General features: G+C 39.2%; 1 protein-coding gene across 2 annotated transcripts; it reads left to right on the forward strand.

Annotated features, from left to right (window-relative positions):
* The first annotated feature begins 213 nt into the window (after window positions 1-213).
* On the forward strand, window positions 214-17,320 carry LOC107781691 (protein ANTHESIS POMOTING FACTOR 1-like). Of its 2 annotated transcripts, none has more exons than XM_075244702.1 (10): window positions 214-370; window positions 3,000-3,131; window positions 4,614-4,723; window positions 4,803-4,869; window positions 11,792-11,891; window positions 13,858-13,974; window positions 14,046-14,183; window positions 14,309-14,387; window positions 16,145-16,194; window positions 16,877-17,320. In XM_075244702.1, the coding sequence occupies exons 2-10, from the start codon at window positions 3,064-3,066 to the stop codon at window positions 17,036-17,038; spliced, it is 891 nt and encodes a 296-aa protein (XP_075100803.1). In that variant the 5' UTR covers window positions 214-370; window positions 3,000-3,063; the 3' UTR covers window positions 17,039-17,320. The 2 variants fall into 2 exon arrangements, with proteins under 2 accessions (XP_075100803.1, XP_075100802.1); XM_075244701.1 differs by having other exon boundaries at window positions 3,000-3,100.
* Window positions 17,321-23,867: the final 6,547 nt, after the last annotated feature.

Raw genomic sequence — 23,867 nt, forward strand, 5'->3', positions numbered from 1 at the left:
TACATGAAAAATAGCTAAATTTCAATTACTTTTGAAATTGAGCTATTTTTGAACGACTAGTTTTAAATCATGCTATTTTTGAATTTATCCATTACATACACTTTTACTTCTAGAAACTAGTCAAACAACCATATGACTTTTGACTGCAGAGTATTTTGACAAAAAACAAAAAAGTGAAGTGCTGAACATTAAGTGCTCGACTATATTAACCCTATATGCTATAAGCATAAAACTATTACAATAATTTTTCTGAGAAATTTCTTTCTCTCGCTCTGATTAAAGTTTCTCATATAAGAAGATGACGGCACTGTCGGAGCTCAACGATGACATTGTTCGTAGCATGACCGTAGCATCAGTCTTCTCAGATTTTGTGAGTAATCCCATCGAATTTTCAATATGGAACTGCTCTTGAATTCTAACGTTGTGATTTCCGGTGAACTCTTACGGTTTAATCGCCCGAGAATTAAGTCAATCAATTAATCCAACCTAGCTGGTGTGGGTTCTGTATATTCAGTTCTATTCGTGTTCTTTACTATTGGCCTGGGAGTTTAAGTGAGAGTTTTACTGAACGATTGACAAGCATTCTGTTACAAAATAACGGCCTATTTTTTAAAATCAAAGACCTGACACTTGTGAATTTTTAACACACTTCTCTGGCGTGGTAGCATATGATCTTACTCGACTTTGGGGAAGGATATTCAATTTCCTTTTACCTAATAATACGGGAACAATGTTAAACAGAAGTAGAAGGGCTGAATCAGGAAAGAGCAAGTAGCAAACACACTGGCAAATATAGAACTTTAATGTTGAAAAATCAACAAACTGGCTTTTATTTTTATTTTTTTCTGATATCGCGGAGTATGGGCTATCTTGTTTGCACCTCGAGTAATCTACGAGCAGGAATTTCATCAAGGGGTCCAAAAGGATGCTCTCTTGTATCTAGAGGAGGAATCAATGATTTATAGATACACAAAAAGAATTTTCACCAATAGACACTATATAATTTTTCGGCGAAGGGAATTCAGTTGAACCCCCTTTAGTAAGTGTACTGCTACTATGGCTGCAGCAGATGAGTTCATGGCTAATATTATAGTGGGAGATTCGGTCCTGGGATTTCTAGGTTGTTATTCCCATCCCTCAACTACTAGGCGATCACCTTGGGAACTAGTATCAAAGAACTTATTTTTATTGAAGTAGAACACTTCGGCTTGAGATAGTTATATGATCTAAAGAATTTCGCGTTTAACAACTTTGACAGCCTTACATAGTGGACTTCGAGTTTGAGCTGATAGAGAGATCATGATCAGGGCACTGTTTTCAATATATTGTAAATCAAGTGGTGTCTAATAAGTGGTTGTTATATCACATCCTATAATTTTTATCCCCTATACAAACTCAAGGCTAGATGCCTAATGAGTCCCTTTTGTTGGTATAACCTTGAAAATGTGAATAGTCTAGATAAATTCATGGATTTTGTTAGCTCCTTCAACTTCTACTAGCAATCAGAGGTGCATTATATCAATGTTGTCAAAGGCTCCTTTAAGGCGCGCTTAAGCCCTAAAGCTCAGGAAAACTTAGTTAGGGCATTTTGCCTCGCTTAACCTACGCTTTAGCGTAGGCAAGGCACTAAGGCGTGCGCCTCATTGCCCATGAATTCTATCCTGAATCGAGGATACTAAACAACAAATATAATCTGCAACTAAGTGTATTAGTTGTTGATGGAAACATTACAAATGAGTTGTTTCTTTTTTGTTGAATTACATATATAATTTTATTTTTGTCTGTCATTGCACCTTTTCTTTTTTTACTAAAGCCCACACTTTAGTTGCGCTTTGCGCTAAAGCCCTAATATACCTGGAGCGCTTTTTAGCGCTTTTTGCCTTCGACAATACTGCATTATACTGGAGATACCTTTTTTTGCTCAGCCGATGTAACTTTGGCATCCTCTGGATGCATTTTAATGAATTTTCTCATTTACTTGATAAAAAAATATATCATAATAATATAATATTGAATTTGTAAAGATTTAAGTATGTCCTTAGAGCAATATCAGTTTGCCATTTGTTTTTGTACCTATTAAGGAATTTTCTCTTTTGCAGAAAAGTTGATTTTTTAATGATAACAAATATATCTAATTATAGTAATGCTCACTCTCGTTTAGGCTTTGGCATAACCTATTTCGCTGAGAATCTAACAGCATAAACGTCCCTGATGGTTAAAGTAGTTCTAGCATTTTCATGAACTCTGAAAAATGACTTAGTAGAAAGGATTTAAGAAAGAGAGGCAAAGATGCATTAACACTAATAGCAAAAGCAAGGATGAGATTATGGGAAATTGGTTACCTTGTTCATGTGTCTACCGGCTCCCTCTCCTGGATGCATTTATTTAGCTGCAATATAAATAGAAAATAACTATATCCATGATGCTTTATACTTTTAATATGCAGTCAAAGCAGGGCGGATGCAGGCTTTAAGATATGGGTTCGGCTGAACTCATTAGCTTTGGCCCAAACTCTATATATGTGTTAAGAAATCTACTAAATATGTACAAATATTAAACTCACAACCGAGTTACTAGCACTTGATGTCTCTATCCTAGAATCCATAACCCACAAAGGTCAAATCCTGGATCCGCCTCTGGGTCAAGAAACCCTTTATCCTGATTAGGATAGAGGAGGTTAATGAAGAATAACTCTAAGCAAGCCAAGCGACAATCCATACTTTTCACCCTACACATTCATGCTCTTTATGCAACATCACACTTTCAATCTTTCATGACCTTTCTTTTTTCTGGCCCTTATACTGACTTGTAGCTTTACTTGAAATTCTGCAATGTACGAGATATGCTTATAAATAAGGTTAATACTTGTTTACAAAAGGTTCTTAAATCGAATCAGTAGCGATCTATATAGCTTGACAAATTGTTGTTTCAATCTATTAATTTTTAGTTTTAGATCTATGGCAACTTTGATTTTACCCTGACATATCTCTTTCTTTTAGGGCGGGCAGATAAACTCTCTTGATTTTCATCGGAAAGAAGATTTGCTGATAACTGCAAGTGAGGATGACTCAATTCGACTTTTTGACATTGCCAATGGGAAGTAAGTCCTTGAAGCAAGCTTGCAAGAAAAGGTCTTCCTTTACTTTCTTTTGTATGATCCACTTACTGTGCTGCGTCAGGTTATGAATCATGCCAAATTAGTGGATTAATCATAATTTATTCATCAGTATGATATTTATAGTGTCGTCTGAGATTGGATTTGGGTTTATAGAACAAGACTAGAATAGGAATCATTGCAACGATCCTTGAATATACTATCGTTCTTGTTCAGAGCATAATCAGGGTACAAAACCTTGAGTGTGTTTGTCTCCATTTTTTAAAGACCTGATGCTTCTCCATCAGAGCATTGCCCATTTTGTGGGCTTATCAGGTTCTGTCAACACCATATGTTCCTGCTTGCAAATTCTGGCCAATGACTTCAGTCTTCACGTTCTTAAGTATTAAATTTTGTGTAATTTTGGACTAAAATTTTGAAGTTAGTGAACCTTTGCAATATCTAATGGGCATATGGACAGATTGCGTGACCTTCATCTGGCATCAAGAGTTTATAGTTCATATAGTTGTCTTTGTCTGTGGTTATGTATTTCAAAAAGCCACATGCATTCTTAAACTTAGGAATCGTTTATCAAAAATTCTTAGACTTAGCAATCCTTCAAGCAGTAGAAGATGTTACATAAGGAGATCCTCTTCTTCTGGAAAGTGACTTATCACACCAACTCATACTTATTCTCTTCATTTACGCGGGATTAAAAAATGTGAAGAACTTCAGTAGAAGTGCATTTGAATGACTTAGGTTCACAGGAAGATTGCATTAGGCTGCAGCAGCCTTTCCATAGGAAAAGCTGATGTTTAGAGACAAAAAGGGGCTGAAAATTTTCAGTCATCCTAGAATTGCCCCACTGGTTGATTGGTGTGGGAAACTGAGACATTCACTTCCAAAAGTGGCCATTATATCAAAACAATAGTTCAAGGACTTGACCATGGTAGTTAAGGCCTATATGAGACTATTTCAGAAAGTTAAGGGACTCCTGTCTTTAGGGCTCTTGAGCATGAAAAGCAACTTTAACATGATTGTTTGAGCTATGTTAAGAAGCTTGAGTGTACCTCAATTTTTGGGCTATCTATTGGTGTCCTCCTCTGGGCTGTGGCTGATTTATTTTGACCCTTGATTATGTACCAAGGGAATGTGGATAAATTACTTATTCAAATTCATTTCTAATTATCTTCAAAATAAATTTATCCTCATTATCTATTATTCATATGAAAGTCTGTCAACGATAGAATCTAGTGTTCGTACTAGTTCCGCAATTGACAAAAAAAGTTAGGTTGGGGGAACATATTTTTGGGAGCATATTCTATTACCTTGTGCCTATTTCTCCATTTTGAAATGTTGAATGAATATTTAAACAACTTAGGCCTCGGACTGATTCAAATCGGGATTCTGTTTGGTCCTTCAGCAAGTTTAAGCTTTTGCATAATGCAACTAATGTCTCTATGAGCTATCTTAACTAGACCAAAATATATAGTTCCTGTAATTTCTTTTTGACCTTCAGGTTGCTGAAGACTGCATATCATAAGAAGCATGGAGCTGATCGAATATGCTTTACCCACCACCCTCACTCTGTTATATGCTCTTCAATACACAACTTGGATTTGCATGGAGGTGATTTTCTTTGGACCAACTTTTGATTTTGCATTACATGAAAGGATATTTCACATTTTTGCTTCCTGTCTGCTGCCAGAATCTTTGCGGTACCTATCCATGTATGATAATCGATGCCTTCGTTACTTTAAGGGACATAAAGAGAGGTAGGGTGCTTTTTCCTTGGTATTTATCTCTGGAATGATTAAAAAATTGTGCATTTTCGGTAGAAAAGTTGGGGACTGACAATGGACTGCCCTGGTTGTTTTATAAATGCTTACAACAACAACTACACCTCAGTCACAAACAAGTTTTATAAATTCTTTTTTTGAAATTGATAACTTTTGTATATATTAATAAGTAGATGTGCTGGTGTGCAACCTAGCAAGATCCTAGTATTTCTACAATTGTCAATGTATCTTCTGTGTAAATCTGTTTACACCAAAAACAAAAAAGAAGAATACAATTGAGTTTGATCTTCTGTACTGGGTTGCTTCTATCTTCAAAACATCTAGCATTCCTTTCCCTCAAGACTGTCCACCAGATACAAGCTGGGACAGTCCTCCATCTCTCTCTATTAGTTGCTTCAACACCAGCTTCTTCCCAACTATAAAGAACTTCATTAATCCTGCATGACATTGTCCATGAAATACCCCTAAGACTAATAAAGATTTTCCATAGTTGGTCAGTTATCTTGCAATGTAGAAATAAATGGCTAACAGTCTCAGCGTTTTCCCCACATAGGAAACATCTTGAACACAGAGAAATTCCTCTTTTTATGAGATTATCCTGGGTTAATACAGCCTCCTTTGCTAGTAGCCAAGAGAAACATGCTACCTTATAAGGAATCATTGTTCTCCATATATGCTTCCATGGCCAAGCATCTATCTGGAGATCATTTTGATTCAAAATCTTATGTGCATCCTTCACCTGATAGACCCCTCTTTTGTGCCTCTGCCACCAAAGTGAATCCACCTATTCCTGTAATCCTTTAAATGTTTCCAGCTCTTTGTAGAGGTCAGCTAATCTTGTTTTTTTTTTTTTTAATTTGCACCGGGTGTCCGAGTCTCTTCGAGCCCCGACTAATCCCGGGGGTGCACAGGCCCTCGACAAGGAGTTTCCCGCAAGTGCACCACGGTTAATTCAGGTTTTACCCAGTCCGATGGCCCACAGAAATTGTTTGCACCCAGTGGGTTTCGAACTTGAGACCTTGAAAGGGAGCAAACCCCAAGGCTCAAGTCAATTGCCACCAGGCCAACCCCTGAGGGTTAGGTCAGCTAATCTTGTTATCTCCCAGTCATTCAACTGTCTTCTAAGAGTGAGTTCCCATCCTTGATAACTCCATATATCAGCTACTGTCCTATGCTGGTTTTATGCCAAACCAAACATATCAGGGTATCTTTCCTTTAGGCTTCCATGTCCCAACCAATTATCATTCCAGAATGATGTGTTCCTTCCGTAGTTCACTCTTATGGAAGAGTGAATTTTCATTATAGGCCAAAGTTCTCTGATGGATTTCCACACACTAACTCCATATGATGTGCTGACTTTGTTTGACACCTAGTTATTTTCCTCACCGTACTTAGCTTTGATCACTTTGCTCTATAAAGTTTGAGGTTCTTGAGAATATTTCCAAAGCCATTTCAATCTAAGAGCCTTGCTTTGATTCTTCAAATTTCTTATTCCTAAACCACCTTGTTTTTTGGCCATTGTCTTCCATTTAACTTGCCAAAGGTCTTCCACAAATGGAAGACCTTTTTCTCCTTATTCCCTTGCCAAAGGAAGGTTCTTCGGAGTTTGTCTAGTCTCTGTATGATTCCGGCAGAAATTGGGAACAAAGACATCATGTAAGTAGGAAGTGAGTATAATACTGAGTTGATTAAAACTAGCCTGCCCCCCATTGATAGGTATTGCGATTTCCATCTTGACAGCTTCTTCTCACACTTTTCAATGACTGAATTCCAGATCTCTTTGGATTTGGATCTTGCACCAAGAGGCATTCCAAGGTATACAGTAGGTAGGGACCCTACTTCTCCTCCCATTATCTGTGTCAGTTGCTCCATGTTATTAACTTCATTAATGGGATAAATATGGTTCTTTCTCCAGTTGATGTGTAGTCCCGAAATTCCTTCAAATAAGACCAAGATGATCCTTAGAAACCTGAGTTGCTCCTTTTCAGCGTCACAACAGACTAGAGTATCATCATCATATTGAAGATGTGTGATCTCTAGACTGTTTGCCCCATTCCTGTGAACCTCGAAACCTTTAACCCATCCATTGACTTTGGCCGTTTTAATCATGTTGTTCAGTCCTTCCATAACTATAATGAACAAAAAGGGAGATAAAGGATCGCCTTGTCTTAGAGATCTATGTGCATGGAAGAAACCTTCAGGAGATCCATTTATGAGAATGGAGAATGTAATAGTAAATATGCAAAATTTCATCCAACTGATCCATTTTTGCCCAAAACCCATTTGTTCTAACAATTTCAGTATAAGCTCCAGTTGACATGATCATAAGCCTTCTCATTATCTAGCTTGCATAGGATTCCGGGTTCTTTCTTTTTGATTCTTGAATCCACAGCTTCATTAGCAATCAACACTGCATCTATTATTTGTCTTCCTTTGTTGAAAGCCATTTGTTGAGCATCTACTAATTTTTCTACCACCCTCTTAAGTCTTTCAGTCAAGACTTTTGAGAGCAGTTTGTAGAAACTCCCTATCAAACTGATTGGCCTGAAATCTCTCAATTCTTTCGCACCTGTCTTCTTTGGAATCAAGGCTATGTATGTTGCATTGAAGCTTTTCTCAAACATCTCCTGGGAATGGAAGTTTTTGGAGGCTTCCATGATGTCGTGCTTCAAAATATCCCAGCACTTAATGAAAAAACCCATTGTGTATCCATCTGGACCTGGGGCCTTGTTAGTTGCACACATCTTCAGACAGCTCGGGACTTCTTGTTCCTCAAATTAACTCTGTAAAGACTCCTTCTCTGTTTCAGAGATTTTGGGACTGTTTTCGAAATTGACTGTCGGTCTCCACTCTTCAGGTTCTGTGTATAACCCCTTGTAGAATTCAATGATCACATTCTTTATTCTGTATGGCTCCTCTACTGCTTCATCTTGAACCATAAGTTGATCAATATTGTTGTTTCTCTTGTGTGCATTGGCAGTACGATGGAAAAACTTTGCATTCCTATCCTCTTCTTTGAGCCACAGAGCTCTTGATTTCTGTCTCCATGCACTTTCTTCGTTCTTGAGGTGATCCTCAAGCTCCATGAGGGTAGCTGCCTTCCTCATTGATTCCTCCTTTGTCAGAGCTCTTAATTATTGTGTTGCCTCAAAACCTGCCAATTGACTCATCAATTTTGATTTTTGCAATCCCAGATTTCCTTTACAACTTCTACTCCATTCTTTTAGCTTGCCTTTGAGAGCTTTTAATTTGCAAGCTAAAATATAGTCTGGTCTTCCTGAAAATTCAAAAGATGTCTACCAATTTCTAATTCTATCATCAAAACCTTCCACGTTCAGCCACCAATTTTCAAACCTAAAGTATGATTTAGCTTGTTCCCAGGCACTGCAGCATAGAGCCACTAGTGAATGGTCAGAAATGAGCCTTTGTTGAAGCGTTTGCTTGATATTTCTGAAGCTGTCGTCCCATTCTTCTGAAATGAGAAATCTATCAATTCTAGAAGCGGTTGTATGATTATCCCCTTTGAACCAAGTATAGTAGCCTCCTTCGAGTTGAAGATCTATCAACTCCATGTCTTCTATGAAATCCGAGAATTCCACCATCTCTCTGGACCTCTTCGAGCATTCCCGTTTTTCAGAAGGGTACCTTGTGACGTTAAAATCACCACAGACTACCCAAGGGCCTTCCATCAATCCCCTCACTGCACCAATTTTTCTCCATACTGTTCTTCTTTCTATTCTGCAATTTGGAGCATACACTCCTGTTATATGACATTGAAAGTTCTGTAAAAGAGCTTCGAACTTGCATGTCAAAGTGTATGCACCAGTCTGTAACACCTCCCCTTTCGATACTCTGCAATCCCATAGTAACAAAATCCCCCATCTCGTGCCGCTAGCTTCTAAACATGCGTACCTCACCCATCTCCTACCCCAAATTTGATTGACTATTTCCTTGAAATCCCCCTCCACTTTTGTCTTCTGCATACAAATAATGTCTGCCTTCCAATTCAGCACTTGACTTTTTATGATCTCCCTTTTCTTCTTATCATTTAATCCCCTTACATTCCATGAAATTAAATTGATCTTCATATTGCAATAATAGATAGATCTCTTCCCCTACTCCTTTTCCCATCACTCTTGAATTTGACATCAAAGGAGGTTAATCCTTTTAATTCCAGTGAGCCATTAAACCTCCGTTTCTTCACCTCCATCTCTGTCTTCACTCTTCTAACTTGTTTGCAACTGTCAATTTGCATTAGTAACTCCAATGCTTCTTCTTCATGGCCTTGAAAATCTACTCCAAACATTTTCCCCAATTTGATCATATTTTGATGGACCCACAGTGTTGCATCCATCTCTTTATCCATTACTGGATTGTGTTGTTGTACTGATATAGGAGTAACCTCCTCTATTTCCCAATCTTGGATAGAGTTGAAGTGCTTTAGTTGTTGGTGCTCCAATGCATTTTCAACTTGATCTTCCCCCATCTTTTTGTTTATGGTATTCTCCCCTGCCTTCTGTCCCAGTATTCCTATCTCTGCTTCACCTTATGGCTGATCGCAACTCATATGTGTTGCCTGTGGCATAATTTCAAGGTTTGCAATGGGACTTGGATCCCCTGGATTGGATTCTTTTGCTTTCAAGTAAGAGTTGCATCCCAGTTCCTCAATATAAGGCGTCAACCTAATTTCATCAGTGGCCTCACACAAGAGATCATTAAAAATGACTTGTGCAGCCAAATCAGACACATTTGATTCCAGCTCATTATTTGCCGCATTCATGCTCAGATTTGTCGAACTTCGACCTTGCGTATGTTGCACCCGTGCCTTTCCCTTTTTATTATTTTGCAATATGGTGCATCCCACTTGGTCGCCCATGTTTCTCTCTGCTCCAAAGCTATATGTGTTTTCCGACGACTTCAGCTCAAATCTTGCCTATTTTTCAACCCAGATTGGGATGAAAAATTTGATCCCTTCTCTTTCAATCCCAATCTCATTAGGAATTTGTTTGCCATCACCAACAATTTGAATTCCAACCCACTTAGGGTGATTTTTGAGATCTGTTTCTTCTTCAGTAGATATCCATCCCCCACAGAGATCTCCTCTTTCTTTGAAGATCTTTTGTGACCACAGATGTAAGGGAATCCCCATGACTCTAATCCAGCATGTTTCCACAATTTGAGAGTTTGGAATGCATCCAGCAGTGTAGTTCCATCATTCCAGATGAAGCTTGAACTTTTTCCATCTCCAATCTCCTTGTAGAATCTGCTCAGCCATGTATCTATTCGGAAACTCAAATAGAAACATGTTGCCAGTCATCTCATACATGTTGACTCCATATGCTTTGTTCTATGAAGCAGTAGCCCATCGCCTTATGTCTGCTAGAGTGGGTCTCTCAGTGACTTCTTTCCCAAAATACCCAATAATGCATCTTTTTAGTAACCTGTGTCCTCCGCTCCCGAGGGTTCCAAAATAGAGATATCTCCATTGTTTATACTGACATTTGCCTCTCGAAGGGTATTAGATTGCCATTTACTCTCCTTAACTGCTTTGACATAAGGGTAGTTGTCCACAGTGTTTCTGGGTGGTACTGTGGTATTGAGCTTGGGGGCATGATAGATGATTCTTTCTATCTTAGCTGCTATGTCTTTCCAGCCTGCATTCAAAGCTAGCTCTGGGATTATAATAACTAACCTCCCTTCTTCCTTTAATGACAAAATACTCATATATATTCCATGAGCATTAAATTTCCTAGTGCAAAAATGTTCTGCCATTTGGTCCTTATACTTCCATCTCTTCACTAAATTCTTTTGGCCTGTCGAGGCTTCTTTAAGTACAAAGCAAATCCATTCCATTGTCTTTTTACCCATGGATAAGCGTCTCATCATGTTGCGGCTTCTCTCCACCCATTCAAACCATATATCTTTGTTGGTGTTCCATCTGGTGATGTCGAAAGATTTGAATCCGGCGTTGAAGTATATCCTGCTGTCTCCCATAATGAACTAACCAGCTGCTCAGGTTATGAAAATTATAGAGGGTGTTTTGTCGTAAACACAGTGGGTGAATACTGATTCCGGAGAAGGAGATGATTGGCTTCGTTGAGAAGTTCCCCGTAATGGAATTCTGCAGACTAGAGAAGAAGAAGCAAGAATTTTGGTTTGCAGCTGAATGAAAAATGATTGGAAAATGGCCGGAAAAAGGCTTCCCGTCGCCGGAGAAAAGTAAAAGTAGTCGGAATCTAGAACTGCAAGGATGGGTTGGGTCGGAATAGGGTGTTGAAGAGGCTATCCCGAAGAAAAAAATTCAAAACTTGCCCGGAGTAGCCTCACGCGCCGGCGCGTGGTGGACTGCTTGCCGGAGCTTGGCTCGCGTGGCTAGTTGGTCTCCTATGGTGTTTGTATAAACTCAGAATTTCAGGTTCTCAGGCTCCTCGGGGAGTGTGCCTGAGAGCATATTTGAGTTAATTGTTCACTGCAGTCCAAAGCATTCTCAGATTATTATTATTTTTTTTATTTTTATTTTTTTATTTTTTTAATAAATTCTTACTATGTAAAAACAGCTAGAATGGTTGAAAATGTGCCTAAAATACTTGATTTACTGATTTATCTTTACGCATTTGCTCAAACAATTTATTTTGGCTTGAATAAGATGTTATGGAGATTTATACATTTTCTCTCACAATAGAAATAAAAAATGTTATAATGTAGAAGAGAAATGAATAAAGGGCGAGGACAAGATGCCCTATAAAATAGGCAAAACATAATGGACTTTTAATTGGGTGACATTTTAGGTTTATTTTATGTACAGTAACAGAGTATATTTTTCATGTTGTCTCCCTTCTGACCCCTTGATTTTGACATATTGATTATCTTCATATCTATAACTCCAACTTGGCTGCAGGGTTGTGTCACTGTGTATGTCTCCAGTTAATGACAGCTTCATGTCTGGTTCTCTTGACCATAGTGTCAGAATATGGGATCTTCGTGTAAATGCCTGCCAGGTTGGTATCACATCTTTTACTAAATAAGCGTGGTCTTCAATTATCAAAGATATTTTAGACTATCTTAGAGACTTTATTTAGCCTTTAATATTTTGAGGAAATGAATCCTTTTTTATTGGGAATAATGGTGGTGTGACCAACTTGCTTAAACCTTGACTAATCTGCTGGGTACCTGTAACTCTGTCCGTCAAGGCTTAGATAGATGAAAAGAAATTACTTAATGTTTTCTTTGCCTCTTTTGCGACTTGAACTCTGGTCATGCATGGTCCCTTCCAGCTTCATTGACTATTAAGCGACACCCTTTAAGGAAGTCCAATTGTGCAATTACAGGGTTAGTAACATAAGAGAAAAGGTGTTATTTGGCACACATTCATTGTGAAATGTCCTCCCTTATCTTAGTGAGGCCAAATGTACTGAGTGATAGGATTTAGCAATGTTAGGTACTATTCCAATCCAATGAACGAAACAAAGAAAAACTGAAACTAATTAAATGAACTTCCCGACTAGTTGAAGAATTAGAACAATCATTTCTAGAACCGAGAACCACAAACATTTATCTTTTAAGGTTGAGCTATTTTCTCTGGCTGCACTTGGCAGTTGTAAGTTGTAACTGTGATTCCCATTTATGATCTCTGCAGCCGTCTCCTAAAACTGTTATATCATGTTAGGCACAACTTAAAAGTATTATTTGGAGTCATGTCTTCATGCAAGAACGAAATTTTTAATGAAGGATAATCTGTTCTTTAGGAACAAATATTGGTGCGTAACTGCATTCTATCCGAATGTTATTTTAGATTACTCAGGCTAGGTAGTCATCGGACTGAAAGAAGTGTATTTATTGAAAACCAATTGTGCAAGTCACAAAATCGGTACTGTATCAGTTTAGTGCTGGCTCTAGGGGGAATTAGCAGCCCCCCCCCCCCCCCAATTTATTGAAAACCAATTGTGCAAGTCACAAAATCAGTTACATATATTGTAAAATTATTATCATTATTAAAAAGATACTAGATTTATGTTTTTTTTGGGAATGTGATAAGAGGTTATTTCGATAAATACTTGAATTTCATAATAAATATGCAATACGTAAAAAAGAACAATTTGATGACGTTATTGACAATTAAAAAAATAAAAATGAAGTCTCTTGTAGTATCTCTTAGAGTTCATATTTCTATAAAGAGTGGATCAAGCCACTTTTTAAATTCATTAGACTTGAACTACTCCGAATGTGATTATATTTTAACTTGTACTTAGCAAAGTGAGATCATTAGATGATGAGAACTATAAAAAATTATCTTAACCATGGATGTTACTATTGTCGAAGCTTCGGTGAGTAGAGTTATCTTGATGGTAGGAGCTAGCAGGTAGCCCAGTGCCTTGGCAAGATAAGTACAAGATGGTCTAAACACCATCTTTACAAACAAAAAGAAAAAAAAACTTAAGATTTGGCTTTAGGCCACCAATACCGTTGAACCGCCTCTGTATCAGTTCTTATTCCTCTATACTCTTCAAGCTTGGACTTATATGTTAATTAATGATCTCGGATGTTAATTCTCCAGCGATTATAACATAACATTTCGGTAGCCTACCACTAATAGACGCATACTTCCAATTACACCGTGAACCTTTCAATGGTTTGACATTGTGGCAGAAATAGCCTCAGATTACACCTATTTGCTTGCACGCATGACTGATATGAAGATACTATCTATTCACTTGTTATAATAAAGCACACAGAAGATATTTTGTATGTATGTGTTCTAGGAAACATATATAATATATGCCTTTAGTCCTACTTACTCTCAAGCAGGGTGGGTGCTAATCTGCTGATATGTCTTAGCATTTGTGAGCTCTCACAAATATTAGTTCGTTAGTGTACAAAAGACCAGTTGTTGGTACTACTAGCTAGTCAAACTTCTACCGCATGAAACACATGTTGGTGATATACGCTCACTCTTGTAGTTTTCAGGGGATTTTGCGTCTAAGAGGTAGGCCTGCAGTTGCTTATGACCAACAAGGCCTTGTCTTTGCAGTGGCAATGGAAGGGGGTGCCGTCAAATTGTTTGATTCAAGATCGTACGACAAGGTTTGTGCCTCTAAAGTTCAGCTTGCTTAAGATTACAGATAATGAATTTGGTCATGTCTTGTGATATGTAGGGACCCTTTGATACCTTCCTAGTTGGTGGAGACACAGCTGAGGTTTGTGACATAAAATTCAGCAATGATGGAAAATCAATGCTCTTAACAACTACTAGTAACAGCATCTATGTCCTTGACGCCTATGGAGGAGAGAAGGTTACTTTTCCATCAGAATTCTTTCATCTGTCTGCTCTGGATTATCTTTTTTTGTTCATTGTATTTTCCGTGATGTTTTACGAACTTATCCAACACTAAAAGGCTCAACCATTTTACTGGCACAGCGGTGTGGGTTTAATCTGGATCCCTCCCCGACAGCAATGGAGGCAACCTTTACACCAGATGGCCAATATGTTGTTTCAGGTATTAGATTAAATTCTTTGAGCTTATTATTGACTGTAGAAGAATTCTCCTATATCATTGTTGTGACTTAGATATTAGACTTAGTGGGTTGGTGTTAGGATACTGTAAGTTTACCCTGAGCATGCCAAGGTCTTGATCTCAAGCAAATCAAATGCTTATTTAAAGTGAACGTGATAAAAAAATTTAGCTGTCTGTATTACTTGGAGATTTTCGATAAGATAGTAAGCTGTATATCGGTGCTTTCCTTGTAATGCAGCTGGAAAAACTTTTATTTATCTGAAAACATATTACTAAATTGTGGGATGACGTTTTATATGTTCAAGTAAACCATTAAACCCTGATTTGTCTGGGAGTCTGTGTAGTTGATGGGATGTTGATTGAAATTGTTGAAATTTTTAACACCAGAGTGTAGTCGAAGCTAAAATTTCCGAGACCTTTTTTCTCTTGGTTTCCAAAGTTTTCGGAAATGAAAGTGCCTTTGTGATAATATACCAATGTTGCGTGATATTGCCTTTTATTATTGAGATAATATGTCAATATTGTGCGGTATAAGTATCCAACATAATAATCTCAAGACTTATCGAGAGCGATGTTGTGTGCACAAAGGAAGTTTGTTACGCTTTTCAACAACTTTTGTGATAAGAAATAAATGCACTGTCCGCAAGGGAGTGACAGAGTGGTTGAGGTGTAGGAGTAACAAATTGGATTTCCCATGTTCTGAACCTTGCTACAACGATCATTATAAACCCACTTTGCTCCAGCCTCAGTGTGTAGGTTTACCTGGCGTTTATGCTTGTGGACTGTAGCAGGCTGCCAGATGACTTAGTTGAGTGCGTGCAAGCTGTCCGTGGACATAACCGTCGTCAAAAAATCTAATGCACTCTAGGAATATCATAGTAGTATTAACTACTTCCAGAATACCTGCCCAATCTTTATACCTTTTTGGTCCTATGTTGCTGCAATCTTTCAGCCTGACCTTGGGAAACAAATTCATGTTAGTTGCAAGTTGTGCATAGGGTTCATTTGGACGCACTACACAAATGTTAACCATCTTGATCTTGCATGAACTTGTTTTCAGTTTCTACCTTTCAGTGATTAAGGATCATTACTGCTCAAATAAAAAATAGATAAGAGTAAGAGAGAAAAAGAGTATACCTATAATCTTAGAGCTTGACCAGTAGGATTCTTGTCTTTAAGTTGTGAACCAGTAGCCATGTATAAGCACGATAACTTGACGGTCATCAGTATTTCACTCTTTCGGGTCCTTTCAAAAAAGTTAAATGAAAAAAGAACATTCTTGCACGGAAGCTAGTACGTATTGCAGACATTGTTTGAGCAAAAGTAGAGGGAAAAGAAATTTTGGCATTAGGCATTCTGGTGCAAACAATCTTTGGGTATTGGTGATCTCCTTGGGAACAGCGTAGCGACGGGTAATTCAGAATCATAATAGGTCCAGTCTAGGGGATAAATCAATAGGAAATGTTATTTGCTTCGTAAGAATAAGAATTCACTTCAATGAAATGAAAGAGTTTCATGGGAATTGTCATGTATCTGCATTGCCTGCACTTTAATATCTTTTTATCTGTGCCTCCGCTTTGATGAGAATTGTTCTTTTGATTCTGTTGTCGATGCTTGGTTCTTATTTTTCATCCTTTTCGTAATAACAATTGCACACTGTCAAATGCAAGCTTGAGGCATTCTACTCTATGATCTTATTTTTGATACTAGAACTAAGATGTTTTGTGTTCATGTTGAAGGTTCAGGAGATGGAAACTTGCATGCGTGGAACATTAACACACTAAATATGGTCAAAACTAGCTCAGGCTTGTGACTTGTTGGCTTTCCATGATTCTGCAAGCAATATAGGAGTGGTTAGTCGTACATCTACTAGCTATACATTCTGCTTCAAATTAACCCCATTCATTGACTAATTCAACGTGACAAGAGGGGTTGCTCTGATGGTAAGCAACCTCCACTTCCAACCAAGAGGTTGTGAGTTCGAGTCTTCCCAAGAGCAAGGTGGGAAGTTCTTGGAGGGAAGGATGCCGGGGGTCTATTTGGAAACAGTCTCTCTACCCCAGGGTAGGGGTAAGGTCTGCGTACACACTACCCTCCCCAGACCCCACTAAGTGGGATTATACTGGGTGAAAAGTGGCTGGCCCGCACTGTTACTTATTTGATTCTGTATCATTGATACATCTGTTTGAGTGGCCTGCCTTCTTGTGTCCCTTATTACTCATGGGAAAACTTACCTACTGTCTGTGTCTACACCAGACCGATTAACACGGGAAATGTATCTTTCATATGCACCTTTATCACTGACCATATTTAATCAATGTATAACATCACCCCAATTTATTGCTAAATGATGGTATACTAATACAGTCTGATGAAACACTGGGTGTAAATAAGATTTTTACAATACCCATCAGTACAGTTAATGGATTCTTTTATCTTCCTAAGGGCTAAAAGGTTGCCTGTTTTGATAGGTTTCTAGCTGGGATAGCCACATAGGCGTCCCATCCTGCTTGAAATGGGCGCCAAGAAGAGTAATGTTCGTTGCTGCATCATCAGTTCTTACCTTTTGGATCCCTAATCATGGTGCTGGTGATGCCGCTGGAGCCCAGACAGAAGAAGTTACTCTTCAATGACGTTTTCTAATGTTAAAATCTTTTGTTGTATACTTTTCATATATCGTTACGTGTGTCTTTGTATACCTTTGAGCTGCTTAAATCGAAACTTGGTCAGCTGATCCCCTCTTGGAGTTTATTAACATTCTTGCTTCTTCTGAGCCCTTTCTATTTCCCAAGGTTTTATATTAGGGTCTTCGAGTGACCATCTCGAAATTTTATTGGTCCTTTTAACTTTTTCCTTCCCAAACTATGCTATATGTGTATGTGTAAGGATCTTAAAATGGAGGTAGCATGTGTCTATTTTGATTTCTTTTTGGAAAACAATGGAGTTGGGCCAGGGTGGTTATTTTAGAGTTTTTGGCGAAAAACGTCCTTTAACTATACCCGTAACCTAAACTATATCCTTCACATATCATTGTAAATAGAAAACATCCTTGTTATATCCCATAATTAACAAGTTGCATCCTTCCGTTACTCTAAAGTTATAAAACTAACGGAATAAAGCTATTCACATGAGTTGCATGTGACGTCCCACACCGCCCAAAGCATTTCGTCGTACTCCTCTTGCCCTACCTTGCCACTACAAAGAAATCCAAACTCATTAGTCCTTTGCACAATATTTCTTTTCTGTTCTTTGCAACCAAAAGATGGTACAAGTAAATGGTAGTAATATCCAGTGATCCACCAACCAAATACAATCAAAACGCACATGCAAGTTGAGTTCACGATAGCGAAGTCGGCAATCTCACCATTATAATACACTCAACAGTACATCAAATGAAGTAGCTTACTGCTACAACTATGGAGCTCTAAATGTTGGAAGATATAATTGCACTTGCAAAAAGTAAATCTTAGTAATTGTGTACGCGTAAAATTGGGCATAAAGCTACTCCGATTTTCTGGTAAAGAAATGGGAGGACAGCCCGATCCAATATGACCTCGGATAAAGCCGAGGGCTCCTATGGATCTGAGCCCGGGAAGACTGAATGATGCGCTAAAAATCGGACACGGCCAAATATGGGAAGAATCACTTCGAGCAAAATAAAGAATCGAGACTAAAGGAAAGCCGGTTGGAAAGGACAAACAAGCGGATGAAATATTCGCCCTTAACCGAATATTACGGCGCAAATCTCGCCCAGTATCAACAGTGTATCACGGTTTACTAGAGAAAAAAAAGATTTTTAACTTATTTAAACTTCTACTAAGATTGAAACTCACCTATTATTTAAAGGGAGAACCTTTTTATTTTCAAGACCACGGTTGGCACACATATCAAAACATTAAAGTCAATTTTTGTTCTCTAATTATTGTTCAAAGTGTTCTTCCGTTGCTTATTTGTTTAATTACAATCGAGCCCGTTTCCCGGCTTAATCTAAACCAACTTTCAGTGTTCGCCATAAAGTGAGGCTTAATCATCCATTGCGTTTGGTTTGATTGTTTTTATCTTACTTTAATTCAATGATTTGTCATTCTTAGGTCATTCGTGTTAAATTAAATCACATATACTTTAAACCGCGTATAAATTCAATTGTTATTCATTTTAAGGATTCATTTTAAGGGTAAACACTAATGTAACTATATAATTGTAGTAGTAATTTTTCCATCATTATTAGGCCGAGAAATATTAACAATAATGGAAATGACAAAGCTTATGGAGTATGTTCCTATTCCGATCAAAGAGAGTCACGAGGAGCCTAGTGACAAGATAATAAGTTGTATTGCATTCCATATATTTTGCAGCTAAAGCTTGACTGGTTGTCTCTGTCATCTAAGTGATTGTAAGTTGTATTTGGTTTGGCACATACGTGACAATTACCTGGTTGCGTCGTTATCTCTTTTTGATTTCTTTGGTGCATAGTAGTTTGATTTCCATTTTTAATTCTTTTTAATTTGTTTGTAGAGTGCTGTAATGCAAGCCCTTTCTGAGATATAGTTTTGACTTCTGAAAAGAAGAGAGGCTCAGTTAGCTGAGAAGACTTTGAAATTTGCAGACGGCAATGATCGTTGAAGCAGACTTGGTATCTCACGTGAATAACTTTATTCCGTTAGTTTTATAACTTTTGAGTAACGGAAGGATGCAACTTGTTAATTCTGGGATATAACAAAGATGTTTTCTGCTTACAATGATATGTGAAGGATGTAGTTTAGGTTATGGGTATAATTAAAGGACGTTTTTCGCCAAAAACTCGTTATTTTACATGAGCTCCGATTCTAAAAAAATATTTTTTTAATGTTTGATTGGCTTAAATATTTTAGAAAATATTTTTCTTATGACTTAATTAGAGGAAAATGACTTCTTTACAAAGGGGAGAAAAAGGATTTTCTAAAACACTCTTTGAACCTTAACTTTACCCCTAAGCAACATCTTCATCATCCCGGCTTCTAGACTAACCTACTGTCACAGGGGCGTTTTCTGTCCGCCGAAAATGCTGCCCGATGTGCCGCAGTCAAGTCCCCACTTGACCTCAGTCTTACCCGATTTTCGTACGCTTTCGAGGTTTAACACTTAGAATAAATTTAAGGCAACATGAATAAACAAAGGCAACACAGATTTACGGGAACCCTTTCCCAACCTTTTATAATAAATCAATTACAAAGGAAATTCTCGAGTTAGGCATGGTGCTGCCACCCTTGGCAGGCACCAACTCACAAAAATGGCCTACACTTGCACGAATCTGCCCTATAAAAGCCCCTGCCTAAGGCCGCTCGTGCTGCCACTCGTTTGGCAAGGCAATGACACATATTTTGCCATGCTCAAGCCATAAAATAGACAACCCTATGCCTATCTTTCAGACCATTTCCCTCCCTAGGTACTTAGCCCGTTTTTAAGGCTGCTAGTACACATATATATATTGTAGTCAGCCCAAAAGTGTTTCCTATATTCAGTTGACATCCCCCAACTGATAGGACATGATCCCCATGATCAAAACGTGTAGGACATGTCTCTAACATGCCTAAAAACGTGCATAAACTCAGCCTATAATCAGCAACTCTTGGACAAAGGCAGTTGTAACCGCCAACTGCATGGCATGTGCACAACACACTTGAAAACCACTCCATGTGCGCTGCATGTGTGCGTTTCTTGGCCAGCTGCTGCACGCCCAAGGCTGGCTTTGCGCCCAGCCTTAGCCTTTGACACTGCTTCCGCTCAATGCCATCACCACAACTCGTCACCCTTGACTTAGCCGCACGCCAATCCGCTGCCACAATAGCTTGTTCTTGTCAAGTCGCCCCTACTTGATCAAGTCTGCCCGTTTTCCATGCTGATTTTAACATCAAGTCACCAAGCCTTGATGCCCTTCCCTTTGCCAAGTCGTTTGCCCACAAATAACTTAGGTGCCAGCCCGCTCACCTAAGTCATGGCAACATCACATTGCCAATGCCGCTGCCTTGGCACTAAGCTGCCTCACTTTAGCGCCGAGGTCTTTCCCGTTTAGCCTTGTCAAGCTCCCATCCAGCCCGCCTAGTTCCGTCAAGGTCTTGGCCTTGCTTGTACGCAACCCACTCTTGCTTTGGTATAGTCCGTCACACCTTAGCCCTCAAATACAAGTGTAGTCCGTCCCACTTGCCTTAGCAACAGTTTGTTGCCATCGATAACACCCCCGCATTGTCTTGCATGTTGATTTTTCCCTCGCACATAGGCCAATGGCAATGCCATCATGCCAAATCCTCGCCACTGCCGTGCCGCTTGCCGATCAGCTTTGTCAGGGGTCTAACAAACCACCCCAACCAGTTGAATTCAACGCCCTCGTCGAATAGATCCCAACACATGCTGCCATTTGCAAAGACATCACAAGTTCAACACCCTTTTGAGAATTACGTTGTCCTTGCCCTCAAGTGCAACATTTTTGTTTTCTCATTGCATTTCTTGTCCGTCGTTCCCACAGCAAAACCAGCACGCCAACTGACTGATTTGAAAGAACCCACACTGATTTTTGGCACCCACAAACTTGAAATTTCTGCATCACTGCCTTCCTTGCCTTTTCTGAATTTCTAAGCCAAGACAGTCCCTTCCATGAACAAGCACACTGACACACTGCCTTGTAGTCTTGTCCATGGCCATCTCGACCTCGTCACGAACCAAACCAAACCAAACTTAACCTAACCTGGCTCTGATACCAATTGTCACAGGGGCGTTTTCTGTCCGCCGAAAATGCTGCCCGATGTGCGGCAGTCAAGTCCCCACTTGACCTCAGCCTTACCCGATTTTCGTACGCTTTCGAGGTTTAACACTTAGAATAAATTTAAGGCAACATGAATAAACAAAGGCAACACAGATTTACGGGAACCCTTTCCCAACCTTTTATAATAAATCAATTACAAAGGAAATTCTCGAGTTAGGCATGGTGCTGCCACCCTTGGCAGGCACCAACTCACAAAAATGGCCTACACTTGCACGAATCTGCCCTATAAAAGCCCCTGCCTAAGGCCGCTCGTGCTGCCACTCGTTTGGCAAGGCAATGACACATATTTTGCCATGCTCAAGCCATAAAATAGACAACCCTATGCCTATCTTTCAGACCATTTCCCTCCCTAGGTACTTAGCCTGTTTTTAAGGCTGCTAGCACACATATATATATTGTAGTCAGCCCAAAAGTGTTTCCTATATTCAGTTGACATCCCCCAACTGATAGGACATGATCCCCATGATCAAAACGTGTAGGACATGTCTCTAACATGCCTAAAAACGTGCATAGACTCAGCCTATAATCAGCAACTCTTGGACAAAGGCAGTTGTAACCGCTAACTGCATGGCATGTGCACAGCACACTTGAAAACCACTCCATGTGCGCTGCATGTGCGCGTTTCTTGGCCAGCTGCTGCACGCCCAAGGCTGGATTTGCGCCCAGCCTTAGCCTTTGACACTGCTTCCGCTCAATGCCATCACCACAACTCGTCACCCTTGACTTAGCCGCACGCCAATCCGCTGCCACAATAGCTTGTTCTTGTCAAGTCGCCCCTACTTGATCAAGTCTGCCCGTTTTCCATGCTGATTTTAACATCAAGTCACCAAGCCTTGATGCCCTTCCCTTTGCCAAGTCGTTTGCCCACAAATAACTTAGGTGCCAGCCCGCTCACCTAAGTCATGGCAACATCACATTGCCAATGCCGCTGCCTTGGCACTAAGCTGCCTCACTTTAGCGCCGAGGTCTTTCCCGTTTAGCCTTGTCAAGCTCCCATCCAGCCCGCCTAGTTCCGTCAAGGTCTTGGCCTTGCTTGTACGCAACCCACTCTTGCTTTGGTATAGTCCGTCACACCTTAGCCCTCAAATACAAGTGTAGTACGTCCCACTTGCCTTAGCAACAGTTTGTTGCCATCGATAACACCCCCACATTGTCTTGCATGTTGATTTTTCCCTCGCACATAGGCCAATGGCAATGCCATCATGCCAAATCCTCGCCACTGCCGTGCCGCTTGCCGATCAGCTTTGTCAGGGGTCTAACACCTACCACCTTGCACCTCGACCTCACCCCAACACCCCTGACATCATCTAACCCCCACCTCCCCTCATCTCAGCAAACCTCTCCCTCTCCAACCAGCCTCTTTATCCACACCCTTACCATCTCTGCTTGGGGCCCCGGCTTATCACCTTGTACCCCAATCACCCCCGAACCACCCCCACCATGACACCCTCCAACACCTTGCCCCGGCAACCTTCCCCTCCACAAAGCTCCTGCCCTGCCCAACAACCACTCCTTCCCGTGGCCTCCACTTCTTCGCTCTTCCCCCTCCACCAAATTTGCCTCTTATAGTATTGTCTAAATTATTTATTTTTAAGAAATATTTTCGGCGAAATAACCAAATACCAAAAAATAAATAAGAAAATTAATTATTTTTTAAGAAAATATTTTGCACGAGAATATTTTCTGTGAAAAAGATTTTTTTCATACAAAACACACCCTAAGTTTCAAACCTTTAAATATAAGGGTTTAAGTTTCAAACTTTTAGATAGAAAGTCAGATTATGACTTGATTAAAGCTTCATATCTTCGGATATGGAAAAAGAAACAAGTAACGATATGAGTAGTAAAATTTGACAATAACTGATTAAATTTCAAATAAATTTTTGAAAATAAAATATGCTTTAAATAGAAGCGGTCAAAGCGGCTACCATTTCTAAAAGAAACTAGATAAGAGCACGAGCCACATGTGCATTCTCGACATTAATATTTGTGTTATTTGCAGGCAGATCACATATATTTTAAGGTATTTTAACATTGTAAATGAGAGTAATATACCATCTTTATATGTAATGCAAAAGCTATCAATTGTAAGTCAAAAATCTTTATATAACTCCTTTAAAAGGGTAAAGTGACAGCAATTGCACATAACATACAATACCAGGAGGTACCGACAAATTCACAAATATCCAGGTACGCATAGTGGTTCCTCATAGACACCTACTTCTTTGTAGAACCTCGCCTCCCCTCTCACCTCTCCCAAAAGAACATTAAAGGAAGCTATGTCTTTCTGTACATCGTTTGCAGCATAAATGGTAGCACTTTCCTCCAAAAAATGAGAAACCATGAGAATTTACTCTTATATGTAAACCAAATGGCACCTCTCATAGATCTTTTGTCCATCCTTTGTAAATTTTCTACCATAATGATATATCTTCTACCGTATAAATCAAGAAATTTAAAGATTGATTAACCACTTTGCTTATAGGACATGCATAAAGCTGTCGCAACCCAATTTCCATCATAGGCGGTGATGACGCCCATAGCTGCTGTTAGGCAAGCCAACGGTAAACCAACAACACAATCATCCATTCATAACACTTTTAAAATTAAGAATTTCAGTAATCAAGCGGAATTAAGTTAAGAAACCATGGTAAAATACTTTCA

Source organism: Nicotiana tabacum, chromosome 22, assembly GCF_000715075.1.
Source record: "Nicotiana tabacum cultivar K326 chromosome 22, ASM71507v2, whole genome shotgun sequence".
Taxonomy (NCBI): domain Eukaryota; kingdom Viridiplantae; phylum Streptophyta; class Magnoliopsida; order Solanales; family Solanaceae; genus Nicotiana; species Nicotiana tabacum.

Excerpts from the sequence above, each read along its gene's own strand:
- LOC107781691 (XM_075244701.1), top strand. The coding sequence starts at position 299 with ATGACGGCACTGTCGGAGCTCAACGATGACATTGTTCGTAGCATGACC. Across the intron at positions 4,870-11,791 it reads TTTAAGGGACATAAAGAGAG|GGTTGTGTCACTGTGTATGT; the intron begins GTAGGGTGCTTT and ends ACTTGGCTGCAG. Across the intron at positions 14,388-16,144 it reads TGGCCAATATGTTGTTTCAG|GTTCAGGAGATGGAAACTTG; the intron begins GTATTAGATTAA and ends TTCATGTTGAAG.